General features: G+C 49.9%; 1 protein-coding gene and 1 long non-coding RNA gene across 3 annotated transcripts in view; both read left to right on the top strand.

Moving 5' to 3' along the window:
• The first annotated feature begins 16,957 nt into the window (after window positions 1–16,957).
• Window positions 16,958–18,071, top strand: LOC128851704 (acrosin-binding protein-like). The gene is made up of 3 exons (XM_054062396.1): window positions 16,958–17,253; window positions 17,476–17,655; window positions 17,757–18,071. The coding sequence occupies exons 1-3, from the start codon at window positions 17,152–17,154 to the stop codon at window positions 17,937–17,939; spliced, it is 465 nt and encodes a 154-aa protein (XP_053918371.1). The 5' UTR covers window positions 16,958–17,151; the 3' UTR covers window positions 17,940–18,071.
• A 148-nt stretch (window positions 18,072–18,219) lies between these two features.
• The window catches only part of LOC128849492 (uncharacterized), a 53,641-nt gene continuing 44,685 nt past the window's right edge, over window positions 18,220–27,175 (top strand). For both annotated transcript variants that reach the window (XR_008447421.1, XR_008447420.1), the window contains exons 1-3: window positions 18,220–18,771; window positions 24,961–25,380; window positions 25,897–26,966. This is a non-coding gene — a long non-coding RNA (uncharacterized LOC128849492). The remainder of the gene's footprint in view (window positions 18,772–24,960; window positions 25,381–25,896; window positions 26,967–27,175) is intronic.

Raw genomic sequence — 27,175 nt, 5'->3', positions numbered from 1 at the left:
TAGTTTGAGAGTTTGAGTTTAAGCCATGGAGGGGAAGGGGAAAGGTCCATAGGGCCGAAATGCTGCTGGCAAAGCCTGTGTCTGCCCACATGTGCACCACATTCTTGACAAGCACAGCTGACCCTTGTAGCTCAAAACCTGCAGCTCTTCCTGCGGTGATTGCTGGATAGCTGAGGTCATGCAGGAGAGCTGAAAACCCTGGGAGATTTGGAGATGGTAATTTGCTAATCCCCAGCATTAGCCTGGCTCTCCTGGGCCAGGACTCCATCCCCAACAGTTGCGTATCAGGCCAGACCTGGAGTATTCCAGCTTGACGTAACAAACCATTCCTGTCATAAACTATTCCTATGATGGTACAGAAAAACTTTCCAGTTTGGGCAGAGAGGAGAAGAAAAGTACGTTTTCATACCAGCACCTGGGAAGTGAAAGAATGGGCTCTCTTTGCTGGTCTCTCTCATGAGCCAAGGTTCTGCGCTAAACCTCAGATCAAGCTCAAAGGAGCCAGTCTGGTTGCAAGAAAAACTCTTGGGGAGAGGTGATGAGCTTCCGTGAGCTTCAGAAAGCTGTGCCCAGTTTTTTTCTGCTGTCATCCCACTGAGGGAGAGGTGGAGGAAGCGAAGAACTGAGGGAAGGGCCACTAAAGTCATCACGGCTTTCAGCCAATGACCCTCGAAGAGGGGCTGGGGCACCTGTGCTTGTTCAGCTGGCTGAAGAGGAGATGGAGGAAAGCTTTTCCTCCACAAAGACCTGGAGGAAATCTACAACATGGCAAAGTCAGACTCTTCTTGGTTGTGCCAGACAAAACAAGAGGGGAAAACACTGCAAATTCCTGCTTCGGAGGGTAGGTCTTGCCATTAAGGAAAGCTTTTTTTCTCCAGGAAATGCATGCAGCACTGGAAGGGATGCCCAGAGAGGCCACAAAAGCAAACTGCCTTGCACAAAGCCATGGTGCTACTGCTGGGAGTGTTCTGCTCCAAGCCAGGCTTTTGGCTAGAACCCAAAAAAAAGTAACCCATACCACCAACATTCCTGTAATCTGGTGGTGTTTCAGGCCAGAGTAACTCCCAGCTTAGCTGCAGGGGGGCAATGGCCACTTATGCCACTGAATGCGGAGGGATTCCCTTACCTTTGGGGACAACCCCATGGTTCTCCTCCCGGTCCATCTTCAAGATTCCTGGGCTAAGGCAGCCATACGTCTGGCGCATGGTGGAGAGAGCAGGACACAGGTGGGCTGAGGACCCTTTCTGGAGTCACCCAGAAAGCTGCTTGATGGGCAAGGGTCATTGTGGGAGATGAGCAGGCACACAGGGGTGCCCAGTGCAGCCGTACCTTCTCTCACAGGGGAGCTGTGATCCTTTACTCCATAGCCCACGGCCTCATGTTGCCCCGCTAGGAAGAGGTTTTTATGAGTAGACGTATTTGGACACTGGATTCGCTGAGCAGAGCTGAGAAGGAGAAAAATATTTCTGATTAGGTTCCCTTCCTCCTGACTCGCTGCGTCTCCCAAGACATTCCCCCCTATTCCCTGTGCTGAATGCCACTCCCCACCTTGACATAGAACTGGCCTTTGAAGCAGAGGTAGTGGGCGAACTGGCAGAAGCTCTCAAACTGCATCCTCTCTGGGAAGTCGGAGCAGATCAACCCTGGAGAGAGTGGAGAGAGAGAGGTGTGGGATGGGGGCAGGCTGCAAGTTTAGCTATGTGGCCCCTAGGCTGGGGCGTAGTAAGAGTTGGGGACCTCTTGGTTGGCTGTTTTCAGAGTGCCCTTACCTTTGGGGACAACCCCGTGGTTCTCCTCCCGGTCCAGCTTCAGGATTCCTGGGCTAAGGCAGCCATATGTCTGGCGCATGGTGCACAACACCTCTGCCTTCTACGGGGGCCACAGGCTGCGAAAGAAGTCCCGGTATTTGTCATCCGAAAGTGGGCTGCCTGGAGCAGGGGCCAACGATGCAGTAACAGAACCGAGCAAGGTCAGCAACCCTGTGGGAAAAGGCAGACTGTGCTTAACCCTCCAAAGGGGGAGAACAGTGGGTGGAAAGGCAAGAGCGGCTGCATGGCTACCTGCTCCGGTCTGCGCGTGCTGAGGGAGGAACCAGGATAAGCTACCCTGAGGTCTCATCAGGATCACCACTGCCTACAGAGCCCCGGGAGAACCTGGGTTTGCCTGGACTTGGGGTTTTTAGTGCTCTTTGACACCAAAGCCCTGCCCGCGCTTGTCGGATGCCTCTGGGAGCAGCTGCAGTGAGTGGCGCAGCCTTGGGCTGCCCTCCCTGCCAGCTGCTGCACCACCACACCAGATGCTCATCCCTCCAAGGGGACACCCCTTCCCCCCTTCGTCCTCTGAAGACTCGCTCTCAGATGGTTGTCCCTCAAATGGGACACCCCTCCATCCCTTCCCCTCTTTGTCCTCTCAAGACTCTGTCTCCCCTGCTCTGCCCCACATCCCCTCCCAGAGCCTCTGTCCACCCTGGGCGGGAGGCTGGCACGGCTGCCGTGCCTGGCAGGGTGTGCTCGTCAGACACGGGGCTGCAGGAGTGTGGCGGGTGGTGACAGGAGGGTCAGGCATCCCTCCCTCCCAAGACACCGGGCTCCAAGGTGACCCTGTGAGGGTGGCTTGGGGCTGGGTAGGGTCACTCACCGAGTAGGCACACCAACAGAATCACAGAATCACAAGGTTGGAAAGGACCCATTGGATCATCGAGTCCAACCATTCCTAACACTCCCTAAACCATGTCCCTAAGCACTTCATCCACCCGTTCCTTAAACACCTCCAGGGAAGGTGACTCGACCACCTCCCTGGGCAGCCTGTTCCAGTACCCAATGACTCTTACTGTGAAGAATTTTTTTCTGATATCCAACCTGAACCTCCCCTGACGGAGCTTCAGGCCATTCCCTCTTGTTCTGTCCCCTGTCACTTGGGAGAAGAGGCCAGCTCCCTCCTCTCCACAACCTCCTTTCAGGTAGTTGTAGAGAGTGATAAGGTCTCCCCTCAGCCTCCTCTTCTCCTGGCTAAACAACCCCAGCTCTCTCAGCCGCTCCTCATAAGACTTGTTCTCCAGCCCCCTCACCAGCTTTGTTGCTCTTCTCTGGACACGCTCCAGAGCCTCAACATCCTTCTTGTGGTGAGGGGTCCAGAACTGAACACAGTATTCAAGGTGCGGTCTCACCAGTGCTGAGTACAGAGGGAGAATAACCTCCCTGGACCTGCTGGTGACCCCATTTCTGATACAAGCCAAGATGCCGTTGGCCTTCTTGGCCACCTGGGCACACTGCTGGCTCATGTTCAGTCGGCTGTCAACCAGCACCCCCAGGTCCTTCTCTTCCGTGCAGCTCTCCAGCCATTCTTCCCCCAGTCTGTAGCGCTGCATAGGGTTGTTGTGCCCCAAGTGCAGGACCCGGCATTTGGCCTTGTTAAACCTCATCCCATTGGTCTCGGCCCAGCGGTCCAGCCTGTTCAGATCCCTTTGCAGAGCCTCCCTACCCTCCAGCAGATCGACACTTCCTCCCAGCTTAGTGTCATCTGCAAACTTGCTAAGGGTGCACTCGATGCCTTCATCCAGGTCATTGATAAAGACATTGAACAGAGCTGGACCCAGTACCGAGCCCTGAGGAACTCCACTTGTGACTGGCCTCCAGCTGGAGTTAACTCCATTGACCACCACTCTCTGGGCCCGGCCATCCAACCAGTTTTCAACCCAGGAGAGTGTGCGCCTGTCCAGGCCAGAGGCTGACAGTTTCTGAAGCAGAATGCTGTGAGAAACTGTGTCAAAGGCTTTACTGAAGTCCAAGAAGACTACATCCACAGCCTTTCCCCCATCCAGTAGTCGAGTGATTTTGTCATAGAAGGTGATCAGGTTAGTTTGGCAAGATCTGCCTTTTGTAAACCCATGTTGACTGGGCCTGATCACCCGGTTCTCTTGCATGTGCTTCATGATAGCACTCAAGATTACCTGTTCCATGACTTTCCCTGGCACTGGGGTGAGACTGACAGGCCTGTAGTTCCCCGGATCCTCTCTGCAACCCTTCTTGTATATGGGCACAACATCAGCCAGCCTCCAGTCTAGTGGAACTTCCCCAGTCAGCCAGGACCTCTGGAAGATGATGGATAGAGGTTTGGAAAGGACATCCGCCAGCTCCTTCAATACTCTTGGGTGGATCCCATCCGGCCCCATAGACTTGTGGGCGTCTAGCTGGGCAAGCAAGTCTCTAACCGCCTCCTCTTGGATCACGGGAGCCTCATTCTGCCCCTCTAACTCTTGGATTTGTAAACAGAAGAAACAACTTTCTTTGCTATTAAAGACTGAGGCGAAGAAGGCATTAAGTACCTCAGCCTTGTCCTTATCCCCTGTCACTGTTATTCCTTCTGCATCCAATAGAGACTGGATATTCTCCCTCGTCCTCCTTTTCCTGTTAATGTACTTGTAGAAAGACTTTTTGTTGTCTTTCACAGACTTAGCGAGTTTTATTTCTAGTTGGGCCTTGGCCCTCATGATTTTTTTCCTGCACGATCTCACTTCGTCCCTGTAGTCCACCCACGATGCCTGTCCTTTCCTCCAAAGCACATAGAGCTTCTTCTTACTATTGACGCATCTTGAGATCTCCCTGCTCCACCAAGCTGGCTTTTCCCCCCCCGCCGGCTCCTTTTCCGGAACACAGGGATGGCCTGCTCTTGAGCTGCTAGGATTTCATTTTTCAAGAGCGCCCAACCCTCATGGGCTCCCTTGCCCTGAAGGACTGTTTCGCACGGGACTTGTTTGGCTCTCAAGTGTGTAACTTAACTAAGCCTCCCTCCTGCTTGAGCCACAGGATTAGACTCGGTAAGAGCAGAAATCGTATACATGGTACAGAACTGTTATTAGGCAGGTATGGTGTCAATAATCAGCAATGATGCAGAAGAGGTAACAATTCTCATTAAATATTTGTATTCTGTGTCTGGAAACAAAACCACTGATAAATATACAGACTTTGGACTGGCAGAAAGGAAGAAGAAGATAAGAGCAGCAATTGCTTCTACTCAAATGCTCTTCAAATTCATGCAGGGGCTAACCTGCATTGAGCAGCTTTCCTCAGAGTAGCTGAAACTTCTTGGAGACCTTCAGATTAGCATTAAACAAATGAAATAGAGGGGGAGAACCTGGAGCAAGGTTGTGAAGATGAGACTTCCTAAGGCCTGCAAAACTTTCCCTTAGAGGGAGAATCTAATAAAGCTTTCATTAGCTGAGCAAAGTTGTTAATGGGTGGCCATTCGGTCAGTCAGGGCTTTTCTCAAGGTGGGGATCTGCTGGAAGGCTCTGTCAGCAGATGAAAGTGTGCCGACTTTTGGTGACTGGAATTTGGAATGAGATCCATTCAAGCCACAAGCTGGCTGCAGGTGCCTGACGTAAAGGGTGTGCAGCACGGGAGCAGCCCATGAAGTGCTTTCTCCACAGCGTGGAGACTTCACAAAGATAGATATCCCAAATTCCTCTTAGGAGAAGGATCTGCGGCTCAGCCACACGATACAATTTTTCCTTCAGGGCTCACCATCAACCTATCTGCTCCTAGGCTCTTGGATTACATGCTGTTGGAGAAAATCGATCTGTAAGCAATGACCCGTCTTCACACATGCCTGGCCATGGGAGTGGCACACAGCATATGCACAGAAACACGCAGACACCTGGCATCTCAGCTGGGTTTAGGTGTGCATTCCCAAAAGAGAATACGGCTGAGCATTAGGGCTACTAACAGGAAACAGCTTTGTGCACCTCCTTAAAAGATCTCTTGGCCCTGTCACACACCATGGATGGAGGAGCTCACAACAGCACACGCTCCGCACTTGCAGTGGATTGGAAACAGGCGATCCTGTACCAAAGCAGTTCACATTAAACAGCACCAAATGAGCATATCAGAATCCCTGAGGGCATCTCTCTCTCTCTGGAGTGAAACCAAAATGACTTATCCGGGAAAGCCACATCTAGACATCAGTTTGCTTGCTCTTGGCAAGAAAAATAATCTCGGACTCTCATTCAAAGCAAGCATTCCTTGGCTACAAAGTACTAAAGGATGGCACAGTAAATCTGAATGAAAACACGACAACGATTCTTTTGCAAGCCTTCTCTGCTTGGGTTCAGCACTCCCACCGCCCAAATAAAGACATGTAATGCAACCCCTAAAGACCCTCATGATGGACTAAGGGGGGGGGGGTGGAAAATAAAACACTAGCGATTAAAATTTAGTGAATTGTTCATGTTTTGGTTCTGGCATGGGATGGCTTCAATTTAGGTATAGAAAACCAGGGGAAAGAAAAGTGGATTAAAAAATTCCAATCTCAAGCCAAAAAATAGATCAAATTCTAAGGGAATAAACAGACTATTGCTAATTTTGCCTTGAGGGGGGCTGGAGATAGAAAATGCCTTTGACATGAGCTCCTCTTTGGTGTGGGGTTCAGTGGAGGAGCAGTGCTCACCAGTGGGTGCTGAGCGCCTGCGGATGCTGAGGGGGGAGCCAGGATAAGCTGCCCTGAGATCTCATCACGATCATCACTGCCTCGTCATTTTTGAGGGCAAAAAGACTGAGAAGGGATCGAGGAAAACAAGCCTCATCTCTGGTCATCAGCTGAACAGACAGACCTTTAGTTCAAAACTGGAAGCGGGGAAAACAACCCCAAAGCACAGCAAGGAACCCTTCCCAGTGAAACCTTGGGCTCTCGCCCAAAAGCATGGAAGAATGGGGGAAGCAGCCGAGTATCCAGAAGAGGCGATGAACTTCTGGGAGCTTCAGAAAGCTGTGCCCAGTTTTTTTCTGCTGTCATGCCACCAAGGCAGATTGAAGAGCTGAGGGAAGGGCCACTGATGTCAACACAGCTTTCAGCCAATTACTCTGGAAGAGGGGCTGGGGCACCTGTGCTTCTTCAGCTGGCTGAAGATGAGACTGGGACCTGAGTTAATGGCAGCCAACAAGGACCCGGACGAAAGCTTACAAGCTGACCAACTCAAACCCTCGCTGGTGGTACCAGACAACACTACAGGGAAAACACTGCAAATTCCTGCTTAGGAGGCTAGCACTTGCCATTAGGAACAGCCTTTTGTCTCCAGTCCAAATCTTTCCAGGCTCTCTGCCCCACCAGAGACACTGACCAGAGCCCTGTGCTTCCCACACATTTTCTTGCTCCTGCCCACCAGTCTCTGCACCACAGGCTGCACTCGGGAGAGTGAGCAAGAAATAGCTACAAGTGCTGTTGGACCTCTCGACCAGGAGTTCAGAGCATTTGATATCAAGCAGGTGTCTGGCCTGAGTATACTGAGCACTGGTAGCAAAACAGGGCAGCATGAAAAAAATAACAGTGGTCACGAGGAGCTTGGAAGGCCAGGAACACACTGTCAAAATTTTTACAACAGACTTGTGGGACCAGTTTTGTCATTTTTTGTAAGATATAAACACAAGCTTGTAACAATAAACTTCGTCTTAGCTTGAAATGAAAGCTGAGTCCTTGCTTGTTAATACGCAGGAAATGGCACCCGATTTAGGGTCTGAACAGAGGGTCATGTAAGGAGCATTATCTGGTGGCATACGTCGGCAGAAGGTTTGGAGGGGTTGAAACAAAGTCTAAGGTGCACCTGTAGGTGCACCTGCGTCCTGCCCGCTGGACAGAAGGTGAGCAGCCGATAAGGAGATGGGGAACACAATAACACAAGAACAGAATGATGTCATAGGCATCTATAGATATATAGATCTATATAATCTATAGATTTATATAGATGTCATAGACATCTACATAAATATAGATATGCTATATTTAGGTATGGGTTTTGGAACACCATGTGACCCGAATCAGATTACTTCTGAATTACTAATCACTGACTCCCTCCGTGGCTTTGAGGCATTTTATGGTTGTTTTCTTACATACAAAATGAAAACAGATATACTCATCTGCCTTGTTAAAGTTAAATCTTATTATTATTATTTTATAATTAAATTATTTAAGATAAATTTAATTTTATTATGTCTGCTATAGGCATAGTTTTACTGTTTCGTAGATGTTTAACTTCAGAAAATTACTCTTTACCAGTATAGTTGTTCTTAATGAATGACCCTGTGTCACAATTTTAAAAGAGAGAAACAAGTTTCTTCTCTGTTTGTAGCTGAAAAATAGGGCAGAGAGAAAAAAATATCTATAGATCTATAATATCTAAAGATATATCTAGATATTTATAGATAGTAATACAAAGATATTTGAAAGAAACAAACCCCAAAGCTAGAAACTAATGATCTTCAAGCGCTTTTGGAGTGGGATCAGGATCAAGAGCCTTCTTTTGATGTTGGCTCCAAAGAGCACAGCAAGGATTCGGAAAGGTGTGCAGGACCGTCAACAGCTGCACTAACCCCTTACCCCCCTAAACTGGCCGTGCTTGCCTCTGCAGCCCCCGAAGGGGATGCCGACAAGCCCTTTGATCCGGGTCCGACAGACCCCGAGGAGGAGCCTCATCTATTTCCACCCTGTCCCTCAGACAGATGCGCGCAAGTCAGGAGGGAGGCGCAGCTGCGGGGACAGGTTGAAGCGTTGCAAGCTTTTCCTGTGACTTATTCAGGAGACGCCAGTCCGCGCTGGGAACCAAGTAGTTATGAAGTGATAAAGGAGATTCGCAAAGCTGTAGAGAACGGACAAACTGCTGCGTTTCCGTTAAATCCGGTAGAAGGTACCCGTGACACGTACCATCTCACACCACAGGACTGGAATTCAATTGCCCGATTAGTTATGACTTCTAAGCAGTCATGTCTTTCCATCAAACTGAAAGGAGTCGGCGACTATAGCAGCCCTGGGTAATTTGCAACGCCCGCAGGATAGTCCCTTGCGGCGTGTGGGGCTCGATGCTTTAATGAACGAAGTCAATCATATTGATAATGTAGCCCAAGCGAGAATACCAATGCAACGGCTGCAACAATTACAGGCTACTGTCTTGAAGGCATTTAGAAACGTCCCTGACGCTGGGACTCACGGACAGTCTTTTGTTAATATTTGACAAGGAGCTACAGAACCATACGTGCCTTTTTTAGACAAACTACAAGAAGCCTTAAATAAGCAGGTAGACAACGTCGCTGCTAGAGAAGCTTTGCTTAAACAACTGGCCGTACAGAATGCAAACGCGGACTGTCAGAAAATCGGACTGCCTTTAAAAAACAAAAGCCCATCACTTACTGAGACGATGGCAGCATGCCAAAAATCGGATCTCGATCTCACCACCTAACTTTAACAGCTGATGCTTTTGCGGCTATGCATACACCGAAGCACAGGGGAATGTGCAACGTTCGGGACATCTGCAACGACAGTGTCCTTCCACAAATAGGGACCGTGTAGCTCCGGAAATCGAAGGATTAGATCACGGTCCCGGAATGTGTCCGCGATGTCAGAAAGGCCGGCATTATGTCAACACGGGCAGATCTAGATTTCATGAAGACGGTCGGGCACTGGGGCACAGCCAAACATGCAGCCGAGCGATAGCGAGAGGGCGCGCCCCGATACACGGACCCTCTCAGAACCCTTCTGTAGCGCAAAGCCAGCTCTGTGCCAGCACAGCAGGGAGCGCAGGGCTGGACCCGGCCACCGCCAGCGATAGGGTTAACAACCGCTGCGGTTCAGCTCATCCCTACGGCTGTTACGGGCCCCTTAGGAAACGGACTTAGTGCACTGTTAATCGGACCATCATCTGCCACAAAGCAAGGATTGTTTCTTTCACCGGCATTGATCGATGCCCATTTTACGGGAACAATGCAAGTAATGGCTTGGACGCCTATGCCTCCTTGCTTCACGCCAAAGGGCACTGGAATTGCTCAGCTGGTTGGCTTTCAAGCAATTGTACCCCACGCAGCAAACCGCGTACGGGGAGAAGGAGCCTCTCGCTCCACTCACCAGCCCGCGATTCGATGGACGCAGAACTACACAAATCACCACCGACGTTAACCTGCAAAGTACGACACTCACGGAGCAACAGAAAACAGTATTTTACCGGTGTTAGAGACAGCGGCGCCCATGTAACAGCTTTTTCTTTAACACGATGGCCATGGACCGAACCGCGTACCGCTCTGCCGGGGGGTGGGGCAGTGACAGCCCACGACAAACTTCACACTCCGTAATCACATATGGACCTGAAGGTCGCGTGGCAACTGTTAAACCATACGTTCTGTCACCTCCCACCGTCTTATGGGGTAGAGACTGCGCGGCACAATGCGGGCTGACTTTGAGCACCCATTTTGAACGCGGGCCACTGCGGTGCAGACCACCCTTCCTCTTACCTCGACTACGTATGAGCCCATTTGGGTGGAACAGTGGCCCTTCAGCGAACAGAAACTGCACCGCCTTAAAGGTTTAGTGCAAGAACAATTACAAGCCAGACACACTGCACCAACCACCAGCCCGTGGAACACTCCTGTGTTTGTAATCCACAAGAAGAGAAGAAGTTATTACAGGACTTGCGAAAAATAAATGCCATATTGAGCCTACGGGAGCATCGCAACCAGGAATGCCCTCATCCACAACGATACCCCCAAACTGGGACTTAACTATTATAGACTTGAAAGACTGGGTTTTTTTAGCATTCCACTGCATCCAAAGGATGCAATCCGTTTTGCTTTTCTAGCCCTTCAGAATAGGGCAGAACCAAGCCAACGGTATCACCGGACACTATTGCCACAAGGCATGTGTAACGGTCCAACAATTTGTCAGTGGTTTGTAGCAAAAGCTTTATCGCCAGTTCGTCAGCTGAAGCTGTAGCAGCTCTAACAGCAGCTGTTACCCAAGTAGGTCTTTGTGTCTCACCGGGGAAAAGCCAAAAAATTCCTCCATGGAAATACTGGGGGTGGAAAATTCGAGAACAAACTATTCAACTACTGCTAGTTAAAATTTTATATTCTGTAAAGACATTGAACGGTGAGCAAAAATTGCTAGGAGCCATAAACTGGGTACGCCCCTTGTCGGGCATCACTACAGAAGAATTACATCCTTTACGTTGTTAAAAGGAGATTCAGATTTAACTCCTCCCAGGCAATTAGACGAAGATTCTTTGATTGGACAATATCGCTAAAAGGTTTAGTCAGAAACAAATATTTCGCAAATGCTTAAACACCCCAATCGAATTATATATTATTTCAAGCTAATTCCAACCGTTTGGAGTTTTAGCCCAGTGGGTGGAAGGTGCGTCCGACAAATTTAGACCTTTAGAATGGATATTTTTACCACATCAGTTTTCTAAACCAGTAACAACTCGGCATGAAACGTTAGCTATGCTAATTCAAAAGGGTCGCAATCGTTTATTAGAAACGGATGGGATGGATCCCCCTACCACCTGTGTCCCAATGATTCAACAACAAGTAGACTTGTTGCTTTTGCAACATTCCTTATCTATACAAATTGCATTATCAGACTTCAAAGGACAAATCAGCATTCATTATCCTCCGAGTCCCCTTTTGAGTCTGTTTGAGTGCATGAGCCTAAGTCCCACCACGAAATTAAGTCGTATCCCTCTTAAGGGGGCCTTGACACTTTTTACAGATGGATCAGGGGAAACTGGCAAGTCAGTGATTGCTTGGAGGGCCAAACAAGACATGTGGAAATCGGACATTTTGTAAAGTGTCAGGATCACCTCAGATTGTGGAACTGGCTGCAGTTAGATGTTTTCAGCTGGTTTTGCAACCCATAAATATTGTTACTGATTCGGCCCATGTTGTCGGCATTGTTTCACGCTTGGAGAACGCCTACGTAACGTATGTAGATGATGGACAGTTAGATGGTTTTAAAGGAGCTGAAATACCCTTTAGACAATTGACATCAGCCTTATTTCGTAATGCACGTACATTCTCGTACAAATTTACCAGCATATTTGGCCGAAGGCAATCGCCGAGCTGATGCTCTGGCAGCCCCTGTAATCATTCCAGACACACCACAACAAGCACGTATGTCACATCATTTTTATCACCAAGGTAGTACCGCCCCCAGGAAAATGTTTCGGTTAACTCATGAGCAAGCCCGACAAATTGTACAGATGTGCCCTGATTGCCAACTAATCCCAAACACTACTTTTGACAGTGTAGATCCTCGTGGATTAGGTCCACTTGAAATACGGCAAACTCATGTAACACACCCCCCCGAGTTTGGACGTCTAAGATATGTACGTGTGTCGACTGACACCTCTTCTACCTGCACTGCTGCTTCCGCACATACGGGAGAACGAGCAGAAGATGTAAAGAAACATTTACAATATGCAATGGCTATTTTGGGGGTGCCAAAACCAGCAACAACAGACAATGGCCCGGGATACGTTTCTAATATAAGGAAATCCTTTTTTTCAGCAATGGGAAACACTCACGTCACAGGCATCCCTCGCTCACCGACAGGGCAAGCCACAGTCGAACGAGCTCACGGTACGTGAAAAAAACACGCTGCAAAAACAAGAAAGAGGGAGCATGAGATACGCCCCTCAAGAGACACTATTGCAAGCTACGTACGATCTAAATTTTTTAAATCGTTGCCAAGACAATATTCCCCCGACAGAGCAACATTTTATCGCATAATCAAACAACATGAGTAAAGCTAAAGTAACGATACGTAACTCAGAAACGAGACAGCGGGAAGGTCCGCGGCCATTAATAACGGGAGGGCGAGGGTATGCTTGTGTCTCTACAGATGGACCGCAACGGATACCAGCAAGATGTATACGACCTGCATTGCAAAAATTGTGGGAATCTCATCCCCACCCAACCCAAAGAAAATTATCTAGGTAACCCGCAAGATCCACTGTGTTTGTCAGTAGCAACGCTAACTAATCCATTTAGCACCTCTTTATTAGGTTTGCCAATAGATTATGTCCTTTATTACGTGTGATAAAGGCAGATTTTAACAACTCTGCCCCCGCTGGGCCAGGCATATCCGGCCTGCCGCCGCCTTCTTTGGGCTCCTTTCCTTCAAGAACGTTTGTTAAAGGCTTTTCTACACTCTCCGTCCTGCGCTTTCGCCTGAACTACAGGAGCACCAGGAGCCCCAGCAGCCCCAGCCGGGGCTCAGATACAGCCCCAGCTTCTCCGTCGGCCTCGACCCGCTTTAACGAGTGAGTCTACTACGAGGCGCCAAGTACTCATTATTTCCGCTGCTGTGAAATCCCCGCGAGAAGCGGCATCCCGAACCAACCATCCCGCCGCTTCCCAAGCCTCCACCTCGAAAGCGGTCTCAATTTTCTGCCGGGACCCCCTGCGGCTTAAGCCACGCCAGCAATCGCTTCGTAGCATACTCTTCACATTCAACGCCCCCCTTTCATAGCATCTTCATTAACAGTCTTAAAACAGACTGCCACGAACATTTATGCCCCCATTTTAAAACGTACGCAGCTGCTCACCTTTCAGGCGATTGAGACCCTCGTCTGTCAGCTCCTCCGCTGATTGATCCGTTCACCTGGACCCCCTGCCGGCTGCTCCTTCCGCACTTATTTTTGCCCCACGTAGGGGCGACACTCGCAAGCACCAACCCACGAACAGCAGCACGTGCTTTGACCAAAAAACCTCTCTCTTACCTGTACCAACATTATATACCTTCGCTGCTGTTCACGCGCCCGTCCACGCACCCCCAGCTGCTCGCTGATAGGTTAAAGCCTTAGTTTCACGCGCCTCGAGCTTGCCGCTGATTGGTCCTTTCTCTCTCTTCTTTTGGCCTGCCACACCCTGCCCCCTCACGCCTCGCTGCTCAAGGACATGTCAGAGAGTTCAAGGTCATCACCCACAGCCAAAAGCACGGAGGAATGGGGGAATCGGCAGTCTCTTTACGTGCCTGTGTAGCCCACAGGCTGCAGAGGGAGGGTGTGAGAGGGACGAGATGAGGAGCACAGCCTGAGGAGCTCACCCAGGGGCCCTGCAGGATCTGCTGCCTAGCTCTGTCCATCGGAGGGCACAGCAAGGAGATGCCTGGTAGAAGTCTGCTGAGCACTGACCACGGGGCATCCTCGTTTGGCTCTCAAGTGTGTAATTTGGAATGAGATCCATTCAAGCCACAAGTTGGCTGCAGGTGCCTGACGTAAAGGGTGTGCAGCTTGGGAGCAGTTTTTCCTTCAGGGCTCATCAAGCATGGCACTGGATCCTTTGCCGGGCAGGAAGGCCAAGGGGAGTGATCAGAGGAATTGCCAGGCCTGGAAGCTAAGAGAGATCAAGCGCCCTACCATTAGGCTCCTGTGGTTACATGCTGTGTGAAGAAATGGAGCTTTAAGGAATGGCTGGTGTTCACACGTGCCTGCCCACGGGAGAGGCACCCACCATACCTCGGTCTGAACGGATTCATGTTCTTCCTGTGCGGAAGAACTCAGAACTGCACGCAGCACTCCAGGCGAGGTCTCCCGAGAGCTTTCCCGGCAAACTGTAACGGTTTTCGCGAAAACCGTATCAAAGGGGAGGGGACCCTGGACTAGGTGCGCTTCTGGCTGATGTGACCGAGCCCCAGCCGCGCGTCCAGCGCTGCTTCCTTGCTGTGCCTATTTGGTACCTCATAATAAATGTTTCATAATAAACTTTTTGTTTGATTGAAGATTTTGCATTGTCCGTTTTAGACAGGAGATCAGCAGGCACACAAGCGCACCCAGTGCAGCAAGACCGGCAAGACTGGATTGACTCCTATGCTTGCCACCAAAAAGACATCTCCTACCCTGACTGTGGGCTGCAGCCCCACAGGTCAAGGGAGTGGAAGCATATGTCATACCGGACCTCTGTTCATAATCCTCCTCCTGATACCCCACCCATTACAGCTGCGAGGAGTGTAGACTGAGCTCCCCGAAACAGGAATAGTACCGTTTATGGGAGGTGTAATACCACCCAAGGCATCGTGTGTAACAACCCCTGAGCTAAACCCCAGGAGTGGCTTCCGAGGGAATCATACCAGGATATGTGTGATCCTTCTGGCCCATGTTACAATGCTGCTTGACTTTGCGTAAGATGGGCCATTTAGAATACTGCTGATAAAACGGTTTTGTTAATATTACGACGGCAGTGTACCAGAACCGCCTGGTTTTGGATTATCTTTTGGCTCCAGAAGGAGGAGTCTGTGGGAGATTTAACTTAACCAACTGTTGTCTTCAGATTGATGATGAGGCAATTTTAGATATGGAGAAGAGGTGGAAAGATAATTGGCAGAACTCTGGAGAGTTAAAGGGTATAATACTAGGGGGATCCCTCCTGATGATAATACCTTGTCCCCTCCCCTTATTTGTTAACAAACAGAAAAGCTGGGTCATGTTTACAGGCTCAAGCCAAATGTAGTAACAAAAGAAAAAGGGGGCATTATGAGAATCAGGGAAGAACAGTTGGCTTTTCGCCACTAAACAATGACAAATAAGGACATCTAATGCAGTACCTAAAGACCCTCATGATGGACTACAGGGGCAGAGGGGAAGATAAAACACTAATGACTGTTGAAAATTTAGTGAATTGTTCATGTTTTGGTTTAGGCATGGGATGCGTTCAATCTAGGTATAAAAAAAACGGTGGAAAGAAAAGTGGAGTAAAAAGTTCTAACCTCAAGCCAAAAATTAGATCAAGCATTAAGGGGATAAACAGGCTTATTGGTATTTTTGGCTTGAGGGAGGTGGAGATCCAAAATGTCTTTCTTTGACACCAGCTCATCTGTGGTGTGGGGTTTAGTGGAGGGGCAGTGCTCACCAGTGGGCGCCGCTCATCCCTCTTCTCCCTCTTCCTCTGCCCATCCGACAGATCATCCCAACACACGCTGATGGGGGGATGGATGGGCCTTATTGTTCTGATGAGATGGGGGGTGTATAGGCCTTATTGTTAACTGCTTTCCCACAAAACTCTAACGGTTTTCGCAAAATGTATAAAAGCGGAGGGCAGCGTGGACTAGGTGCGTTTTTTGCATTGTCCATTTTTGACAGATCAGCAGGCACACAACGGCACCCAGTGCAGCTCTGTGCAGCCGGACCTTCTTCCACAGGGCAGCTTTCATCCTTTCCCCAGAGCCAAAAGCCTGATGTTGCCCCACTAGGGAGAGCTTCAAGATTGCGCGGCTAAGGCAGCCATCAATCTGGTGCATGGTGCAGGACATCTCTGACTGCCATGAGGGCCACAGGCTGAGAAAGAATGCCTGGTATTCCTTGTCCAACAACGGGCTCCCTGGAGCAGGGACCGCTGATGCAGCAACAGAACAGAGCAAGGTCAGGAGCCCTGTGGGAATGGGCCACACACTGATAAAGCAGGTGCTGTACTCGCTGTTGGAAAGGGGGCTGCACAGAGCAGGGGCCAACGATGCAGTAGGAGAACTGAGTTCGGCAACGTCTGTCCAAATCCCAACACCTCAATTCCACACCAGCTGAGCCTGGGTCACTATCTGTCACCATCCTCCCAAGCTCCCCCACGTCTCTTCCACTGGAGGGACAAGCAATGCAACAGTCAGTCCTGCAGGGACCCACGGCTGGCTGTGAAGGGACCGGCCATGAAGGAGAAGGCTCTGTACAGGGCAGTGGAGGCTGCTTCTCACCCTCTCATTCTAGACGCTCTGTTGGAGGCACTGGTGGCCCTTGAACACACAGCAGTTGGGGTACTTAACTCCGTTCGAGTCACAGATATGGGGAGATGAGAATGAAGGCCAGAGGAAAAAGAGGAGAAGGAGAAGGAGAAGGATGGAAGCATTTCCTTGGCATGCACCTGGCTTGAGGCATCTCCTTCTTGGAAGGTGTTGTACTCTGCCGTCTATAGGCCTGCAGAAGGATGGAGCCAAGAGCAGCTGGGGACCTTAGATAAGGACGTGTGGGCCAGCAGCTCCAAATCCCAGTCCACAAAGCTGATGCCTTCTCAAGGCTAGGCAGCAGATCCTGTAGGGCCCCTGGACAAGCTCCTCCAGCTTGCTCCTCTTCTTGTCCCTCTCACATCCTCCCGAATGCACACACAGCTCTGTAGCCTGTGTGTTATACAGGCACGTAAAGACTCTGACGATTCTCCCGTTCCTCCATGCGGTTTGGCCAAGAGTCCAACGTTTCTTTGGAAAGGGTTTTTTTGCTGTGCTTTGGGGTTGTTTTCCCCGCTTGCACTTTTGAACTAAAGGTCTGTCTCTTCAGCTGATGACCAGAGATGAGGCTTGATTTCCTCCCTCCTTTTCTCTGTCAACCTTTCAGACCTCAAGAATGACGAGGCAGTGATGATCCTGTGCTCTGTGGTGATGAAGGAAAACTGTCTCACATCACTGCTCACCAAGTCTTGGAAGGAGCTAGAAGAGAGACTCTTTGGCTTTGGAGATTCGGTAAAGATGCTGATGGTCCCCTTTGTGCGGTCTGTGTGTAGGGCTCCCTGAAGTGCTGAGCACAATGCTCTTGACGGCCAGAGCACATCAGCACTGTCCTTTTGGGTGTCCCCTCTTGGGTAAAAACTGAGCTGGGTGACAGGGGAGGCAGGCTCTGAGCCAGGGATATGGGAACCCTTCAGTCTTTTTTCCCTCCTGACCTCCCCACTGCATCCACACTAGGTGTGTGACAGCATGGGTCGGCGCCACATGGACCTGCACCCTCACTCTGCTTTCTGTTCGCTGAAGATGGAGCAGTGTCAGAACAGGAAAAACCTGAAACGCGTTCACTGTGATTCAAGCAACTTTACCAACTACATCAGCCCTCAGGTCTCAGCCCAGCTCCAGGCTGCAGAGAAGGAGGTACTAAGCATGTTGCATGTCTTGCCAGCCTCTGAGGAGAAGTCTGAATCGCCTGGTGGACAAGGGGAGGGAGAAGCATGGTTGTTTCTATCCTTTTCCAGACCAGCTCCTCACAGCCCTTGCAGGTCAACAAAACGGAGAATTTAGGAGGGCCGAGGGTAGAGCAGTGGTGCAGCCGGATAGCGAGCCGTGGTTGTGAAGATCCTCGTGTGTCTCTGTGGTTGAAGGCAGAGTACAATGCCTTCCAAGAAGGAGATGCTCCAGCCCAGGTGGGTGCCCAGTAGATGCTCCCATTCCTCCTCCTTCTCCTTCTCTGGCCTTCATTCCCATCTCCCCAGATCTGCGACTCAAACGGAGTGAGGTACCCGAACTAATGCACCTTCAAGAGCCACCAGTGTCTCCAGCAGAGCCTCTACAATCAGAAGGTGAGAAGCAGCCTGCACTACCCTTCAGACAGCCTTTTCCTCCGTGGCCGGTCTCTTCACATATCCCTGCACCCACCTGGGCTGGAGCATCTCCAAGGATGTGGTCAGTGCTCGGCAGACTTCTACCAGGCATCTCCTTGCTGTGCCCTCCGATGGACAGAGCTAGGCAGCAGATCCTGCAGGGCCCCTGGGTGAGCTCCTCAGGCTGTGCTCCTCATCTCGTCCCTCTCACACCCTCCCTCTGCAGCCTGTGGGCTACACAGGCACGTAAAGAGACTGCCGATTCCCCCATTCCTCCGTGCTTTTGGCTGTGGGTGATGACCTTGAACTCTCTGACATGTCCTTGAGCAGCAAGGCGTGAGGGGGCAGGGTGTGGCAGGCCAAAAGAGGAGAGAGAAAGGACCAATCAGCGGCAAGCTCGAGGCGCGTGAAACTAAGGCTTTAACCTATCAGCGAGCAGCTGGGGGTGCGTGGACGGGCGCGTGAACAGCAGCGAAGGTATATAATGTTGGTACAGGTAAGAGAGAGGTTTTTTGGTCAAAGCACGTGCTGCTGTTCGTGGGTTGGTGCTTGCGAGTGTCGCCCCTACGTGGGGCAAAAATAAGTGCGGAAGGAGCAGCCGGCAGGGGGTCCAGGTGAACGGATCAATCAGCGGAGGAGCTGACAGACGAGGGTCTCAATCGCCTGAAAGGTGAGCAGCTGCGTACGTTTTAAAATGGGGGCATAAATGTTCGTGGCAGTCTGTTTTAAGACTGTTAATGAAGATGCTATGAAAGGGGGGCGTTGAATGTGAAGAGTATGCTACGAAGCGATTGCTGGCGTGGCTTAAGCCGCAGGGGGTCCCGGCAGAAAATTGAGACCGCTTTCGAGGTGGAGGCTTGGGAAGCGGCGGGATGGTTGGTTCGGGATGCCGCTTCTCGCGGGGATTTCACAGCAGCGGAAATAATGAGTACTTGGCGCCTCGTAGTAGACTCACTCGTTAAAGCGGGTCGAGGCCGACGGAGAAGCTGGGGCTGTATCTGAGCCCCGGCTGGGGCTGCTGGGGCTCCTGGTGCTCCTGTAGTTCAGGCGAAAGCGCAGGACGGAGAGTGTAGAAAAGCCTTTAACAAACGTTCTTGAAGGAAAGGAGCCCAAAGAAGGCGGCGGCAGGCCGGATATGCCTGGCCCAGCGGGGGCAGAGTTGTTAAAATCTGCCTTTATCACACGTAATAAAGGACATAATCTATTGGCAAACCTAATAAAGAGGTGCTAAATGGATTAGTTAGCGTTGCTACTGACAAACACAGTGGATCTTGCGGGTTACCTAGATAATTTTCTTTGGGTTGGGTGGGGATGAGATTCCCACAATTTTTGCAATGCAGGTCGTATACATCTTGCTGGTATCCGTTGCGGTCCATCTGTAGAGACACAAGCATACCCTCGCCCTCCCGTTATTAATGGCCGCGGACCTTCCCGCTGTCTCGTTTCTGAGTTACGTATCGTTACTTTAGCTTTACTCATGTTGTTTGATTATGCGATAAAATGTTGCTCTGTCGGGGGAATATTGTCTTGGCAACGATTTAAAAAATTTAGATCGTACGTAGCTTGCAATAGTGTCTCTTGAGGGGCGTATCTCATGCTCCCTCTTTCTTGTTTTTGCAGCGTGTTTTTTTCACGTACCGTGAGCTCGTTCGACTGTGGCTTGCCCTGTCGGTGAGCGAGGGATGCCTGTGACGTGAGTGTTTCCCATTGCTGAAAAAAAGGATTTCCTTATATTAGAAACGTATCCCGGGCCATTGTCTGTTGTTGCTGGTTTTGGCACCCCCAAAATAGCCATTGCATATTGTAAATGTTTCTTTACATCTTCTGCTCGTTCTCCCGTATGTGCGGAAGCAGCAGTGCAGGTAGAAGAGGTGTCAGTCGACACACGTACATATCTTAGACGTCCAAACTCGGGGGGGTGTGTTACATGAGTTTGCCGTATTTCAAGTGGACCTAATCCACGAGGATCTACACTGTCAAAAGTAGTGTTTGGGATTAGTTGGCAATCAGGGCACATCTGTACAATTTGTCGGGCTTGCTCATGAGTTAACCGAAACATTTTCCTGGGGGCGGTACTACCTTGGTGATAAAAATGATGTGACATACGTGCTTGTTGTGGTGTGTCTGGAATGATTACAGGGGCTGCCAGAGCATCAGCTCGGCGATTGCCTTCGGCCAAATATGCTGGTAAATTTGTACGAGAATGTACGTGCATTACGAAATAAGGCTGATGTCAATTGTCTAAAGGGTATTTCAGCTCCTTTAAAACCATCTAACTGTCCATCATCTACATACGTTACGTAGGCGTTCTCCAAGCGTGAAACAATGCCGACAACATGGGCCGAATCAGTAACAATATTTATGGGTTGCAAAACCAGCTGAAAACATCTAACTGCAGCCAGTTCCACAATCTGAGGTGATCCTGACACTTTACAAAATGTCCGATTTCCACATGTCTTGTTTGGCCCTCCAAGCAATCACTGACTTGCCAGTTTCCCCTGATCCATCTGTAAAAAGTGTCAAGGCCCCCTTAAGAGGGATACGACTTAATTTCGTGGTGGGACTTAGGCTCATGCACTCAAACAGACTCAAAAGGGGACTCGGAGGATAATGAATGCTGATTTGTCCTTTGAAGTCTGATAATGCAATTTGTATAGATAAGGAATGTTGCAAAAGCAACAAGTCTACTTGTTGTTGAATCATTGGGACACAGGTGGTAGGGGGATCCATCCCATCCGTTTCTAATAAACGATTGCGACCCTTTTGAATTAGCATAGCTAACGTTTCATGCCGAGTTGTTACTGGTTTAGAAAACTGATGTGGTAAAAATATCCATTCTAAAGGTCTAAATTTGTCGGACGCACCTTCCACCCACTGGGCTAAAACTCCAAACGGTTGGAATTAGCTTGAAATAATATATAATTCGATTGGGGTGTTTAAGCATTTGCGAAATATTTGTTTCTGACTAAACCTTTTAGCGATATTGTCCAATCAAAGAATCTTCGTCTAATTGCCTGGGAGGAGTTAAATCTGAATCTCCTTTTAACAACGTAAAGGATGTAATTCTTCTGTAGTGATGCCCGACAAGGGGCGTACCCAGTTTATGGCTCCTAGCAATTTTTGCTCACCGTTCAATGTCTTTACAGAATATAAAATTTTAACTAGCAGTAGTTGAATAGTTTGTTCTCGAATTTTCCACCCCCAGTATTTCCATGGAGGAATTTTTTGGCTTTTCCCCGGTGAGACACAAAGACCTACTTGGGTAACAGCTGCTGTTAGAGCTGCTACAGCTTCAGCTGACGAACTGGCGATAAAGCTTTTGCTACAAACCACTGACAAATTGTTGGACCGTTACACATGCCTTGTGGCAATAGTGTCCGGTGATACCGTTGGCTTGGTTCTGCCCTATTCTGAAGGGCTAGAAAAGCAAAACGGATTGCATCCTTTGGATGCAGTGGAATGCTAAAAAAACCCAGTCTTTCAAGTCTATAATAGTTAAGTCCCAGTTTGGGGGTATCGTTGTGGATGAGGGCATTCCTGGTTGCGATGCTCCCGTAGGCTCAATATGGCATTTATTTTTCGCAAGTCCTGTAATAACTTCTTCTCTTCTTGTGGATTACAAACACAGGAGTGTTCCACGGGCTGGTGGTTGGTGCAGTGTGTCTGGCTTGTAATTGTTCTTGCACTAAACCTTTAAGGCGGTGCAGTTTCTGTTCGCTGAAGGGCCACTGTTCCACCCAAATGGGCTCATACGTAGTCGAGGTAAGAGGAAGGGTGGTCTGCACCGCAGTGGCCCGCGTTCAAAATGGGTGCTCAAAGTCAGCCCGCATTGTGCCGCGCAGTCTCTACCCCATAAGACGGTGGGAGGTGACAGAACGTATGGTTTAACAGTTGCCACGCGACCTTCAGGTCCATATGTGATTACGGAGTGTGAAGTTTGTCGTGGGCTGTCACTGCCCCACCCCCCGGCAGAGCGGTACGCGGTTCGGTCCATGGCCATCGTGTTAAAGAAAAAGCTGTTACATGGGCGCCGCTGTCTCTAACACCGGTAAAATACTGTTTTCTGTTGCTCCGTGAGTGTCGTACTTTGCAGGTTAACGTCGGTGGTGATTTGTGTAGTTCTGCGTCCATCGAATCGCGGGCTGGTGAGTGGAGCGAGAGGCTCCTTCTCCCCGTACGCGGTTTGCTGCGTGGGGTACAATTGCTTGAAAGCCAACCAGCTGAGCAATTCCAGTGCCCTTTGGCGTGAAGCAAGGAGGCATAGGCGTCCAAGCCATTACTTGCATTGTTCCCGTAAAATGGGCATCGATCAATGCCGGTGAAAGAAACAATCCTTGCTTTGTGGCAGATGATGGTCCGATTAACAGTGCACTAAGTCCGTTTCCTAAGGGGCCCGTAACAGCCGTAGGGATGAGCTGAACCGCAGCGGTTGTTAACCCTATCGCTGGCGGTGGCCGGGTCCAGCCCTGCGCTCCCTGCTGTGCTGGCACAGAGCTGGCTTTGCGCTACAGAAGGGTTCTGAGAGGGTCCGTGTATCGGGGCGCGCCCTCTCGCTATCGCTCGGCTGCATGTTTGGCTGTGCCCCAGTGCCCGACCGTCTTCATGAAATCTAGATCTGCCCGTGTTGACATAATGCCGGCCTTTCTGACATCGCGGACACATTCCGGGACCGTGATCTAATCCTTCGATTTCCGGAGCTACACGGTCCCTATTTGTGGAAGGACACTGTCGTTGCAGATGTCCCGAACGTTGCACATTCCCCTGTGCTTCGGTGTATGCATAGCCGCAAAAGCATCAGCTGTTAAAGTTAGGTGGTGAGATCGAGATCCGATTTTTGGCATGCTGCCATCGTCTCAGTAAGTGATGGGCTTTTGTTTTTTAAAGGCAGTCCGATTTTCTGACAGTCCGCGTTTGCATTCTGTACGGCCAGTTGTTTAAGCAAAGCTTCTCTAGCAGCGACGTTGTCTACCTGCTTATTTAAGGCTTCTTGTAGTTTGTCTAAAAAAGGCACGTATGGTTCTGTAGCTCCTTGTCAAATATTAACAAAAGACTGTCCGTGAGTCCCAGCGTCAGGGACGTTTCTAAATGCCTTCAAGACAGTAGCCTGTAATTGTTGCAGCCGTTGCATTGGTATTCTCGCTTGGGCTACATTATCAATATGATTGACTTCGTTCATTAAAGCATCGAGCCCCACACGCCGCAAGGGACTATCCTGCGGGCGTTGCAAATTACCCAGGGCTGCTATAGTCGCCGACTCCTTTCAGTTTGATGGAAAGACATGACTGCTTAGAAGTCATAACTAATCGGGCAATTGAATTCCAGTCCTGTGGTGTGAGATGGTACGTGTCACGGGTACCTTCTACCGGATTTAACGGAAACGCAGCAGTTTGTCCGTTCTCTACAGCTTTGCGAATCTCCTTTATCACTTCATAACTACTTGGTTCCCAGCGCGGACTGGCGTCTCCTGAATAAGTCACAGGAAAAGCTTGCAACGCTTCAACCTGTCCCCGCAGCTGCGCCTCCCTCCTGACTTGCGCGCATCTGTCTGAGGGACAGGGTGGAAATAGATGAGGCTCCTCCTCGGGGTCTGTCGGACCCGGATCAAAGGGCTTGTCGGCATCCCCTTCGGGGGCTGCAGAGGCAAGCACGGCCAGTTTAGGGGGGTAAGGGGTTAGTGCAGCTGTTGACGGTCCTGCACACCTTTCCGAATCCTTGCTGTGCTCTTTGGAGCCAACATCAAAAGAAGGCTCTTGATCCTGATCCCACTCCAAAAGCGCTTGAAGATCATTAGTTTCTAGCTTTGGGGTTTGTTTCTTTCAAATATCTTTGTATTACTATCTATAAATATCTAGATATATCTTTAGATATTATAGATCTATAGATATTTTTTTCTCTCTGCCCTATTTTTCAGCTACAAACAGAGAAGAAACTTGTTTCTCTCTTTTAAAATTGTGACACAGGGTCATTCATTAAGAACAACTATACTGGTAAAGAGTAATTTTCTGAAGTTAAACATCTACGAAACAGTAAAACTATGCCTATAGCAGACATAATAAAATTAAATTTATCTTAAATAATTTAATTATAAAATAATAATAATAAGATTTAACTTTAACAAGGCAGATGAGTATATCTGTTTTCATTTTGTATGTAAGAAAACAACCATAAAATGCCTCAAAGCCACGGAGGGAGTCAGTGATTAGTAATTCAGAAGTAATCTGATTCGGGTCACATGGTGTTCCAAAACCCATACCTAAATATAGCATATCTATATTTATGTAGATGTCTATGACATCTATATAAATCTATAGATTATATAGATCTATATATCTATAGATGCCTATGACATCATTCTGTTCTTGTGTTATTGTGTTCCCCATCTCCTTATCGGCTGCTCACCTTCTGTCCAGCGGGCAGGACGCAGGTGCACCTACAGGTGCACCTTAGACTTTGTTTCAACCCCTCCAAACCTTCTGCCGACGTATGCCACCAGATAATGCTCCTTACATGACCCTCTGTTCAGACCCTAAATCGGGTGCCATTTCCTGCGTATTAACAAGCAAGGACTCAGCTTTCATTTCAAGCTAAGACGAAGTTTATTGTTACAAGCTTGTGTTTATATCTTACAAAAAATGACAAAACTGGTCCCACAAGTCTGTTGTAAAAATTAACAAAAGACTGTACGTGAGCCCTGCTGCACTGGGCTTCCCTGTGTGCCTGCTGATCTCCCATAACGACACTTGCCCATCAAGAAGGTTTCTGGGTGGCTTCAGAAAGGTTCCTCAGCACCGCCCGCCCCCGTCCGCCCCCCCAACCCCCCCTCTAACCCCCCGGTGTCCTGCTCTCTCCCGAGCTCCAGGGTAGGCTTCTGTCTCACCCGCCGGTGCCCTGCTGGACTCCCAAGAAGGACACTCTCCTGAAAGGCTCCTGCACACAGGGGAGTCTGAAATCCCGGCTGGAGAAGGAGCTCCCCGTGACCGTGTCAGAGGTACCGAGAGCTCTACAGGAGAGAAGGTTACTGCTTCCAGTCCCGCCAACTGTGGCAGCCCTGTCTTCCCCTGCCCCCTCGCCTTCCAAGCTGGAATCCCCTGCTCCGGAAGAGACATTGTGGAAGCAACGCATGCAGAATAGCTTCGGGAAAGCTGATGTACTGGGGCTTCTCTGTGGAGAACTCGCTGGGCACGCAGGGCTGTTGTCTGCAGCGCAGCCCTGAGTCAAGGGCAGGGATGGCACCCGGCGGCACCCAGGAGGCAGCGCAGGCAGCATGTTTCCGTGGCAGGTGAGGACCTTTAGCTTCCCATGTTGCTTTGGATGAACAATTAATTGTTACCAGGTTTTTGTCTTTCTGTCTAATCCATTGGTTCAAGCAGGAGAGAGGCTTAATAAGTTAGGTAGTTGAGAGCTAAGCAAGGCTGCCCCGTGGTCAATGCTCAGCCATCTTCTATCAGACATCCCCTTGCTGTGCCCTCAGATGGACAGAGCCAGGCAGCAGATCCTGCAGGGCCCCTGGACGAGCTCCTCAAGCTGTGCTCCCCATCTAGTCCCTCTCACATCCTCCCAAACGCACACACAGCTCTGCAGCCTGTGTGTTACACAGGCATGTAAAGACTCTGACGATTCCGCCATTCCTTCATGCTTTTGACCAAGAGCCCAGGGTTTTGTTGGGAAGGGTTTCTCCTTGTGCTTTGGCATAGTTTACCCTACCTGCGCTTTTGAACTAAAGGTCTGTCTTTTCAGCTGATGATCAGACATGAGGCTTCATTTCCTCCATTCCTTTCTCTGACTTGTCTTCTAGCCCTCAGGAATGACGAGGCAGCGATGATCCTGTGCTCTGCGGTGATGAAGGAAAACTGTCGCACGTCAGTGGTCATCAAGGCCTGGAAGGAGCTGGAAAAGAGACTCTTTGGCTTTGGAGATTCGGTGAAGATGCTGATGGTCCCCGTTTGTGCGGTCTCTGTGTAGGACTCCTTGAAGTGCTGAGCACAATGCTCTGATGGTCAGAGTTGGTCATCATTGTGCTTTGAGGAGCTATCTCTTGGGAATAAGTGAGCTAGGTTATGAGGGAGGCAAGCTCGAAGCCAGGGACAAGGGAGCTGCTCAGTCTCCTTTTCCTGCCCTGACCTCCTTGCTGCATTCACCTTAGGTGGCGTCACGTAGACGTGAGCCATCACTCTGCTTTCTGCTCACTTTCTGCTTGCTGAAGATGGAGCAGTTCAGAATCCTGAACTCTCCCAAGTGGGGCAACATCACAGGTTTGGCTCTGGGCTAGAGTATGAAAGCTCCCTTGTGGAAGAAGGTCTGGCTGCATGGAGCTGCACTGGGTGCCCCTGTGTGCCTGCTCATCTCCCATAACGACCCTTGCCCATTAAGCAGCTTTTTGGGTGGCTTCAGAAGGGTTCCTCAGCACAACTTCCCCCCCTCCCCCGGTGTCTTTCTCTCTCCCGAGCTCCAGGGCAGGCTTCTGTCTCGCCCCCTGGTCCCCTGCTGGACTCCCAAGACGAACACTCTCCTGAAGGACTCCTACGCATGGGGGAGTCAGAAATCCCTGCTTGAGAGGAAGCTCCCTGTGCCTGTTCCAGGGGTACTGAGAGCTCCGCAGCAGAGCGGGCTGCTACTTACAGTCCCACCAGCTGTGCCAGCCCTGTCTGCCCTTGCCCCTCACCTTGCGACCTGGAATCCCCTGCTCTTGAAGAGACGTTGTGGAAGCAACACATGCAGACCAGCGTGTGGAAAACTGATGTACCGGGCCTTCTCCGTGGAGAACTCGCTGGGCACGCAGGGCTGTTTTCTGCAGTGCAGCCCTGAGGCAGGGAAGGCACCCGGCAGCACCAAGGAGGCAGCGCAGGCAACATGTCTCCATGGCAGGTGAGGACCTTTAGCTTCCCATGTTGTTTTGGATGAACAATTAATTAATTGTTACCAGTATTTTTCCTTTCTGTTTAATGTATTGGCTCAAGCAGGAGAGAGGCTTAATAAGTTACATACTTAGGAGCTAAACAAGGCTTCCCCGTGGTCAATGCTCAGCAGATTTCTACCAGACTTCTCCTTGCTGTGCCCTCAGATGGACAGAGCTA

This window comes from Cuculus canorus, chromosome 1, assembly GCF_017976375.1.
Source record: "Cuculus canorus isolate bCucCan1 chromosome 1, bCucCan1.pri, whole genome shotgun sequence".
NCBI lineage: Eukaryota > Metazoa > Chordata > Aves > Cuculiformes > Cuculidae > Cuculus > Cuculus canorus.
The sequence above is the reverse complement of the archived record's forward strand: the minus strand, read 5'-3'. Positions and strand labels throughout refer to the sequence as shown.

What these genes read in the sequence shown, in the direction of transcription:
- LOC128851704 (XM_054062396.1), top strand. Translation starts at nt 17,152, where the DNA reads ATGATCCTGTGCTCTGTGGTGATGAAGGAAAACTGTCTCACATCACTG. An exon ending in TCTTTGGCTTTGGAGATTCG is followed by an intron (nt 17,254 to 17,475) that starts GTAAAGATGCTG and finishes CATCCACACTAG; the next exon opens with GTGTGTGACAGCATGGGTCG. An exon ending in TCCAGGCTGCAGAGAAGGAG is followed by an intron (nt 17,656 to 17,756) that starts GTACTAAGCATG and finishes ATCCTTTTCCAG; the next exon opens with ACCAGCTCCTCACAGCCCTT.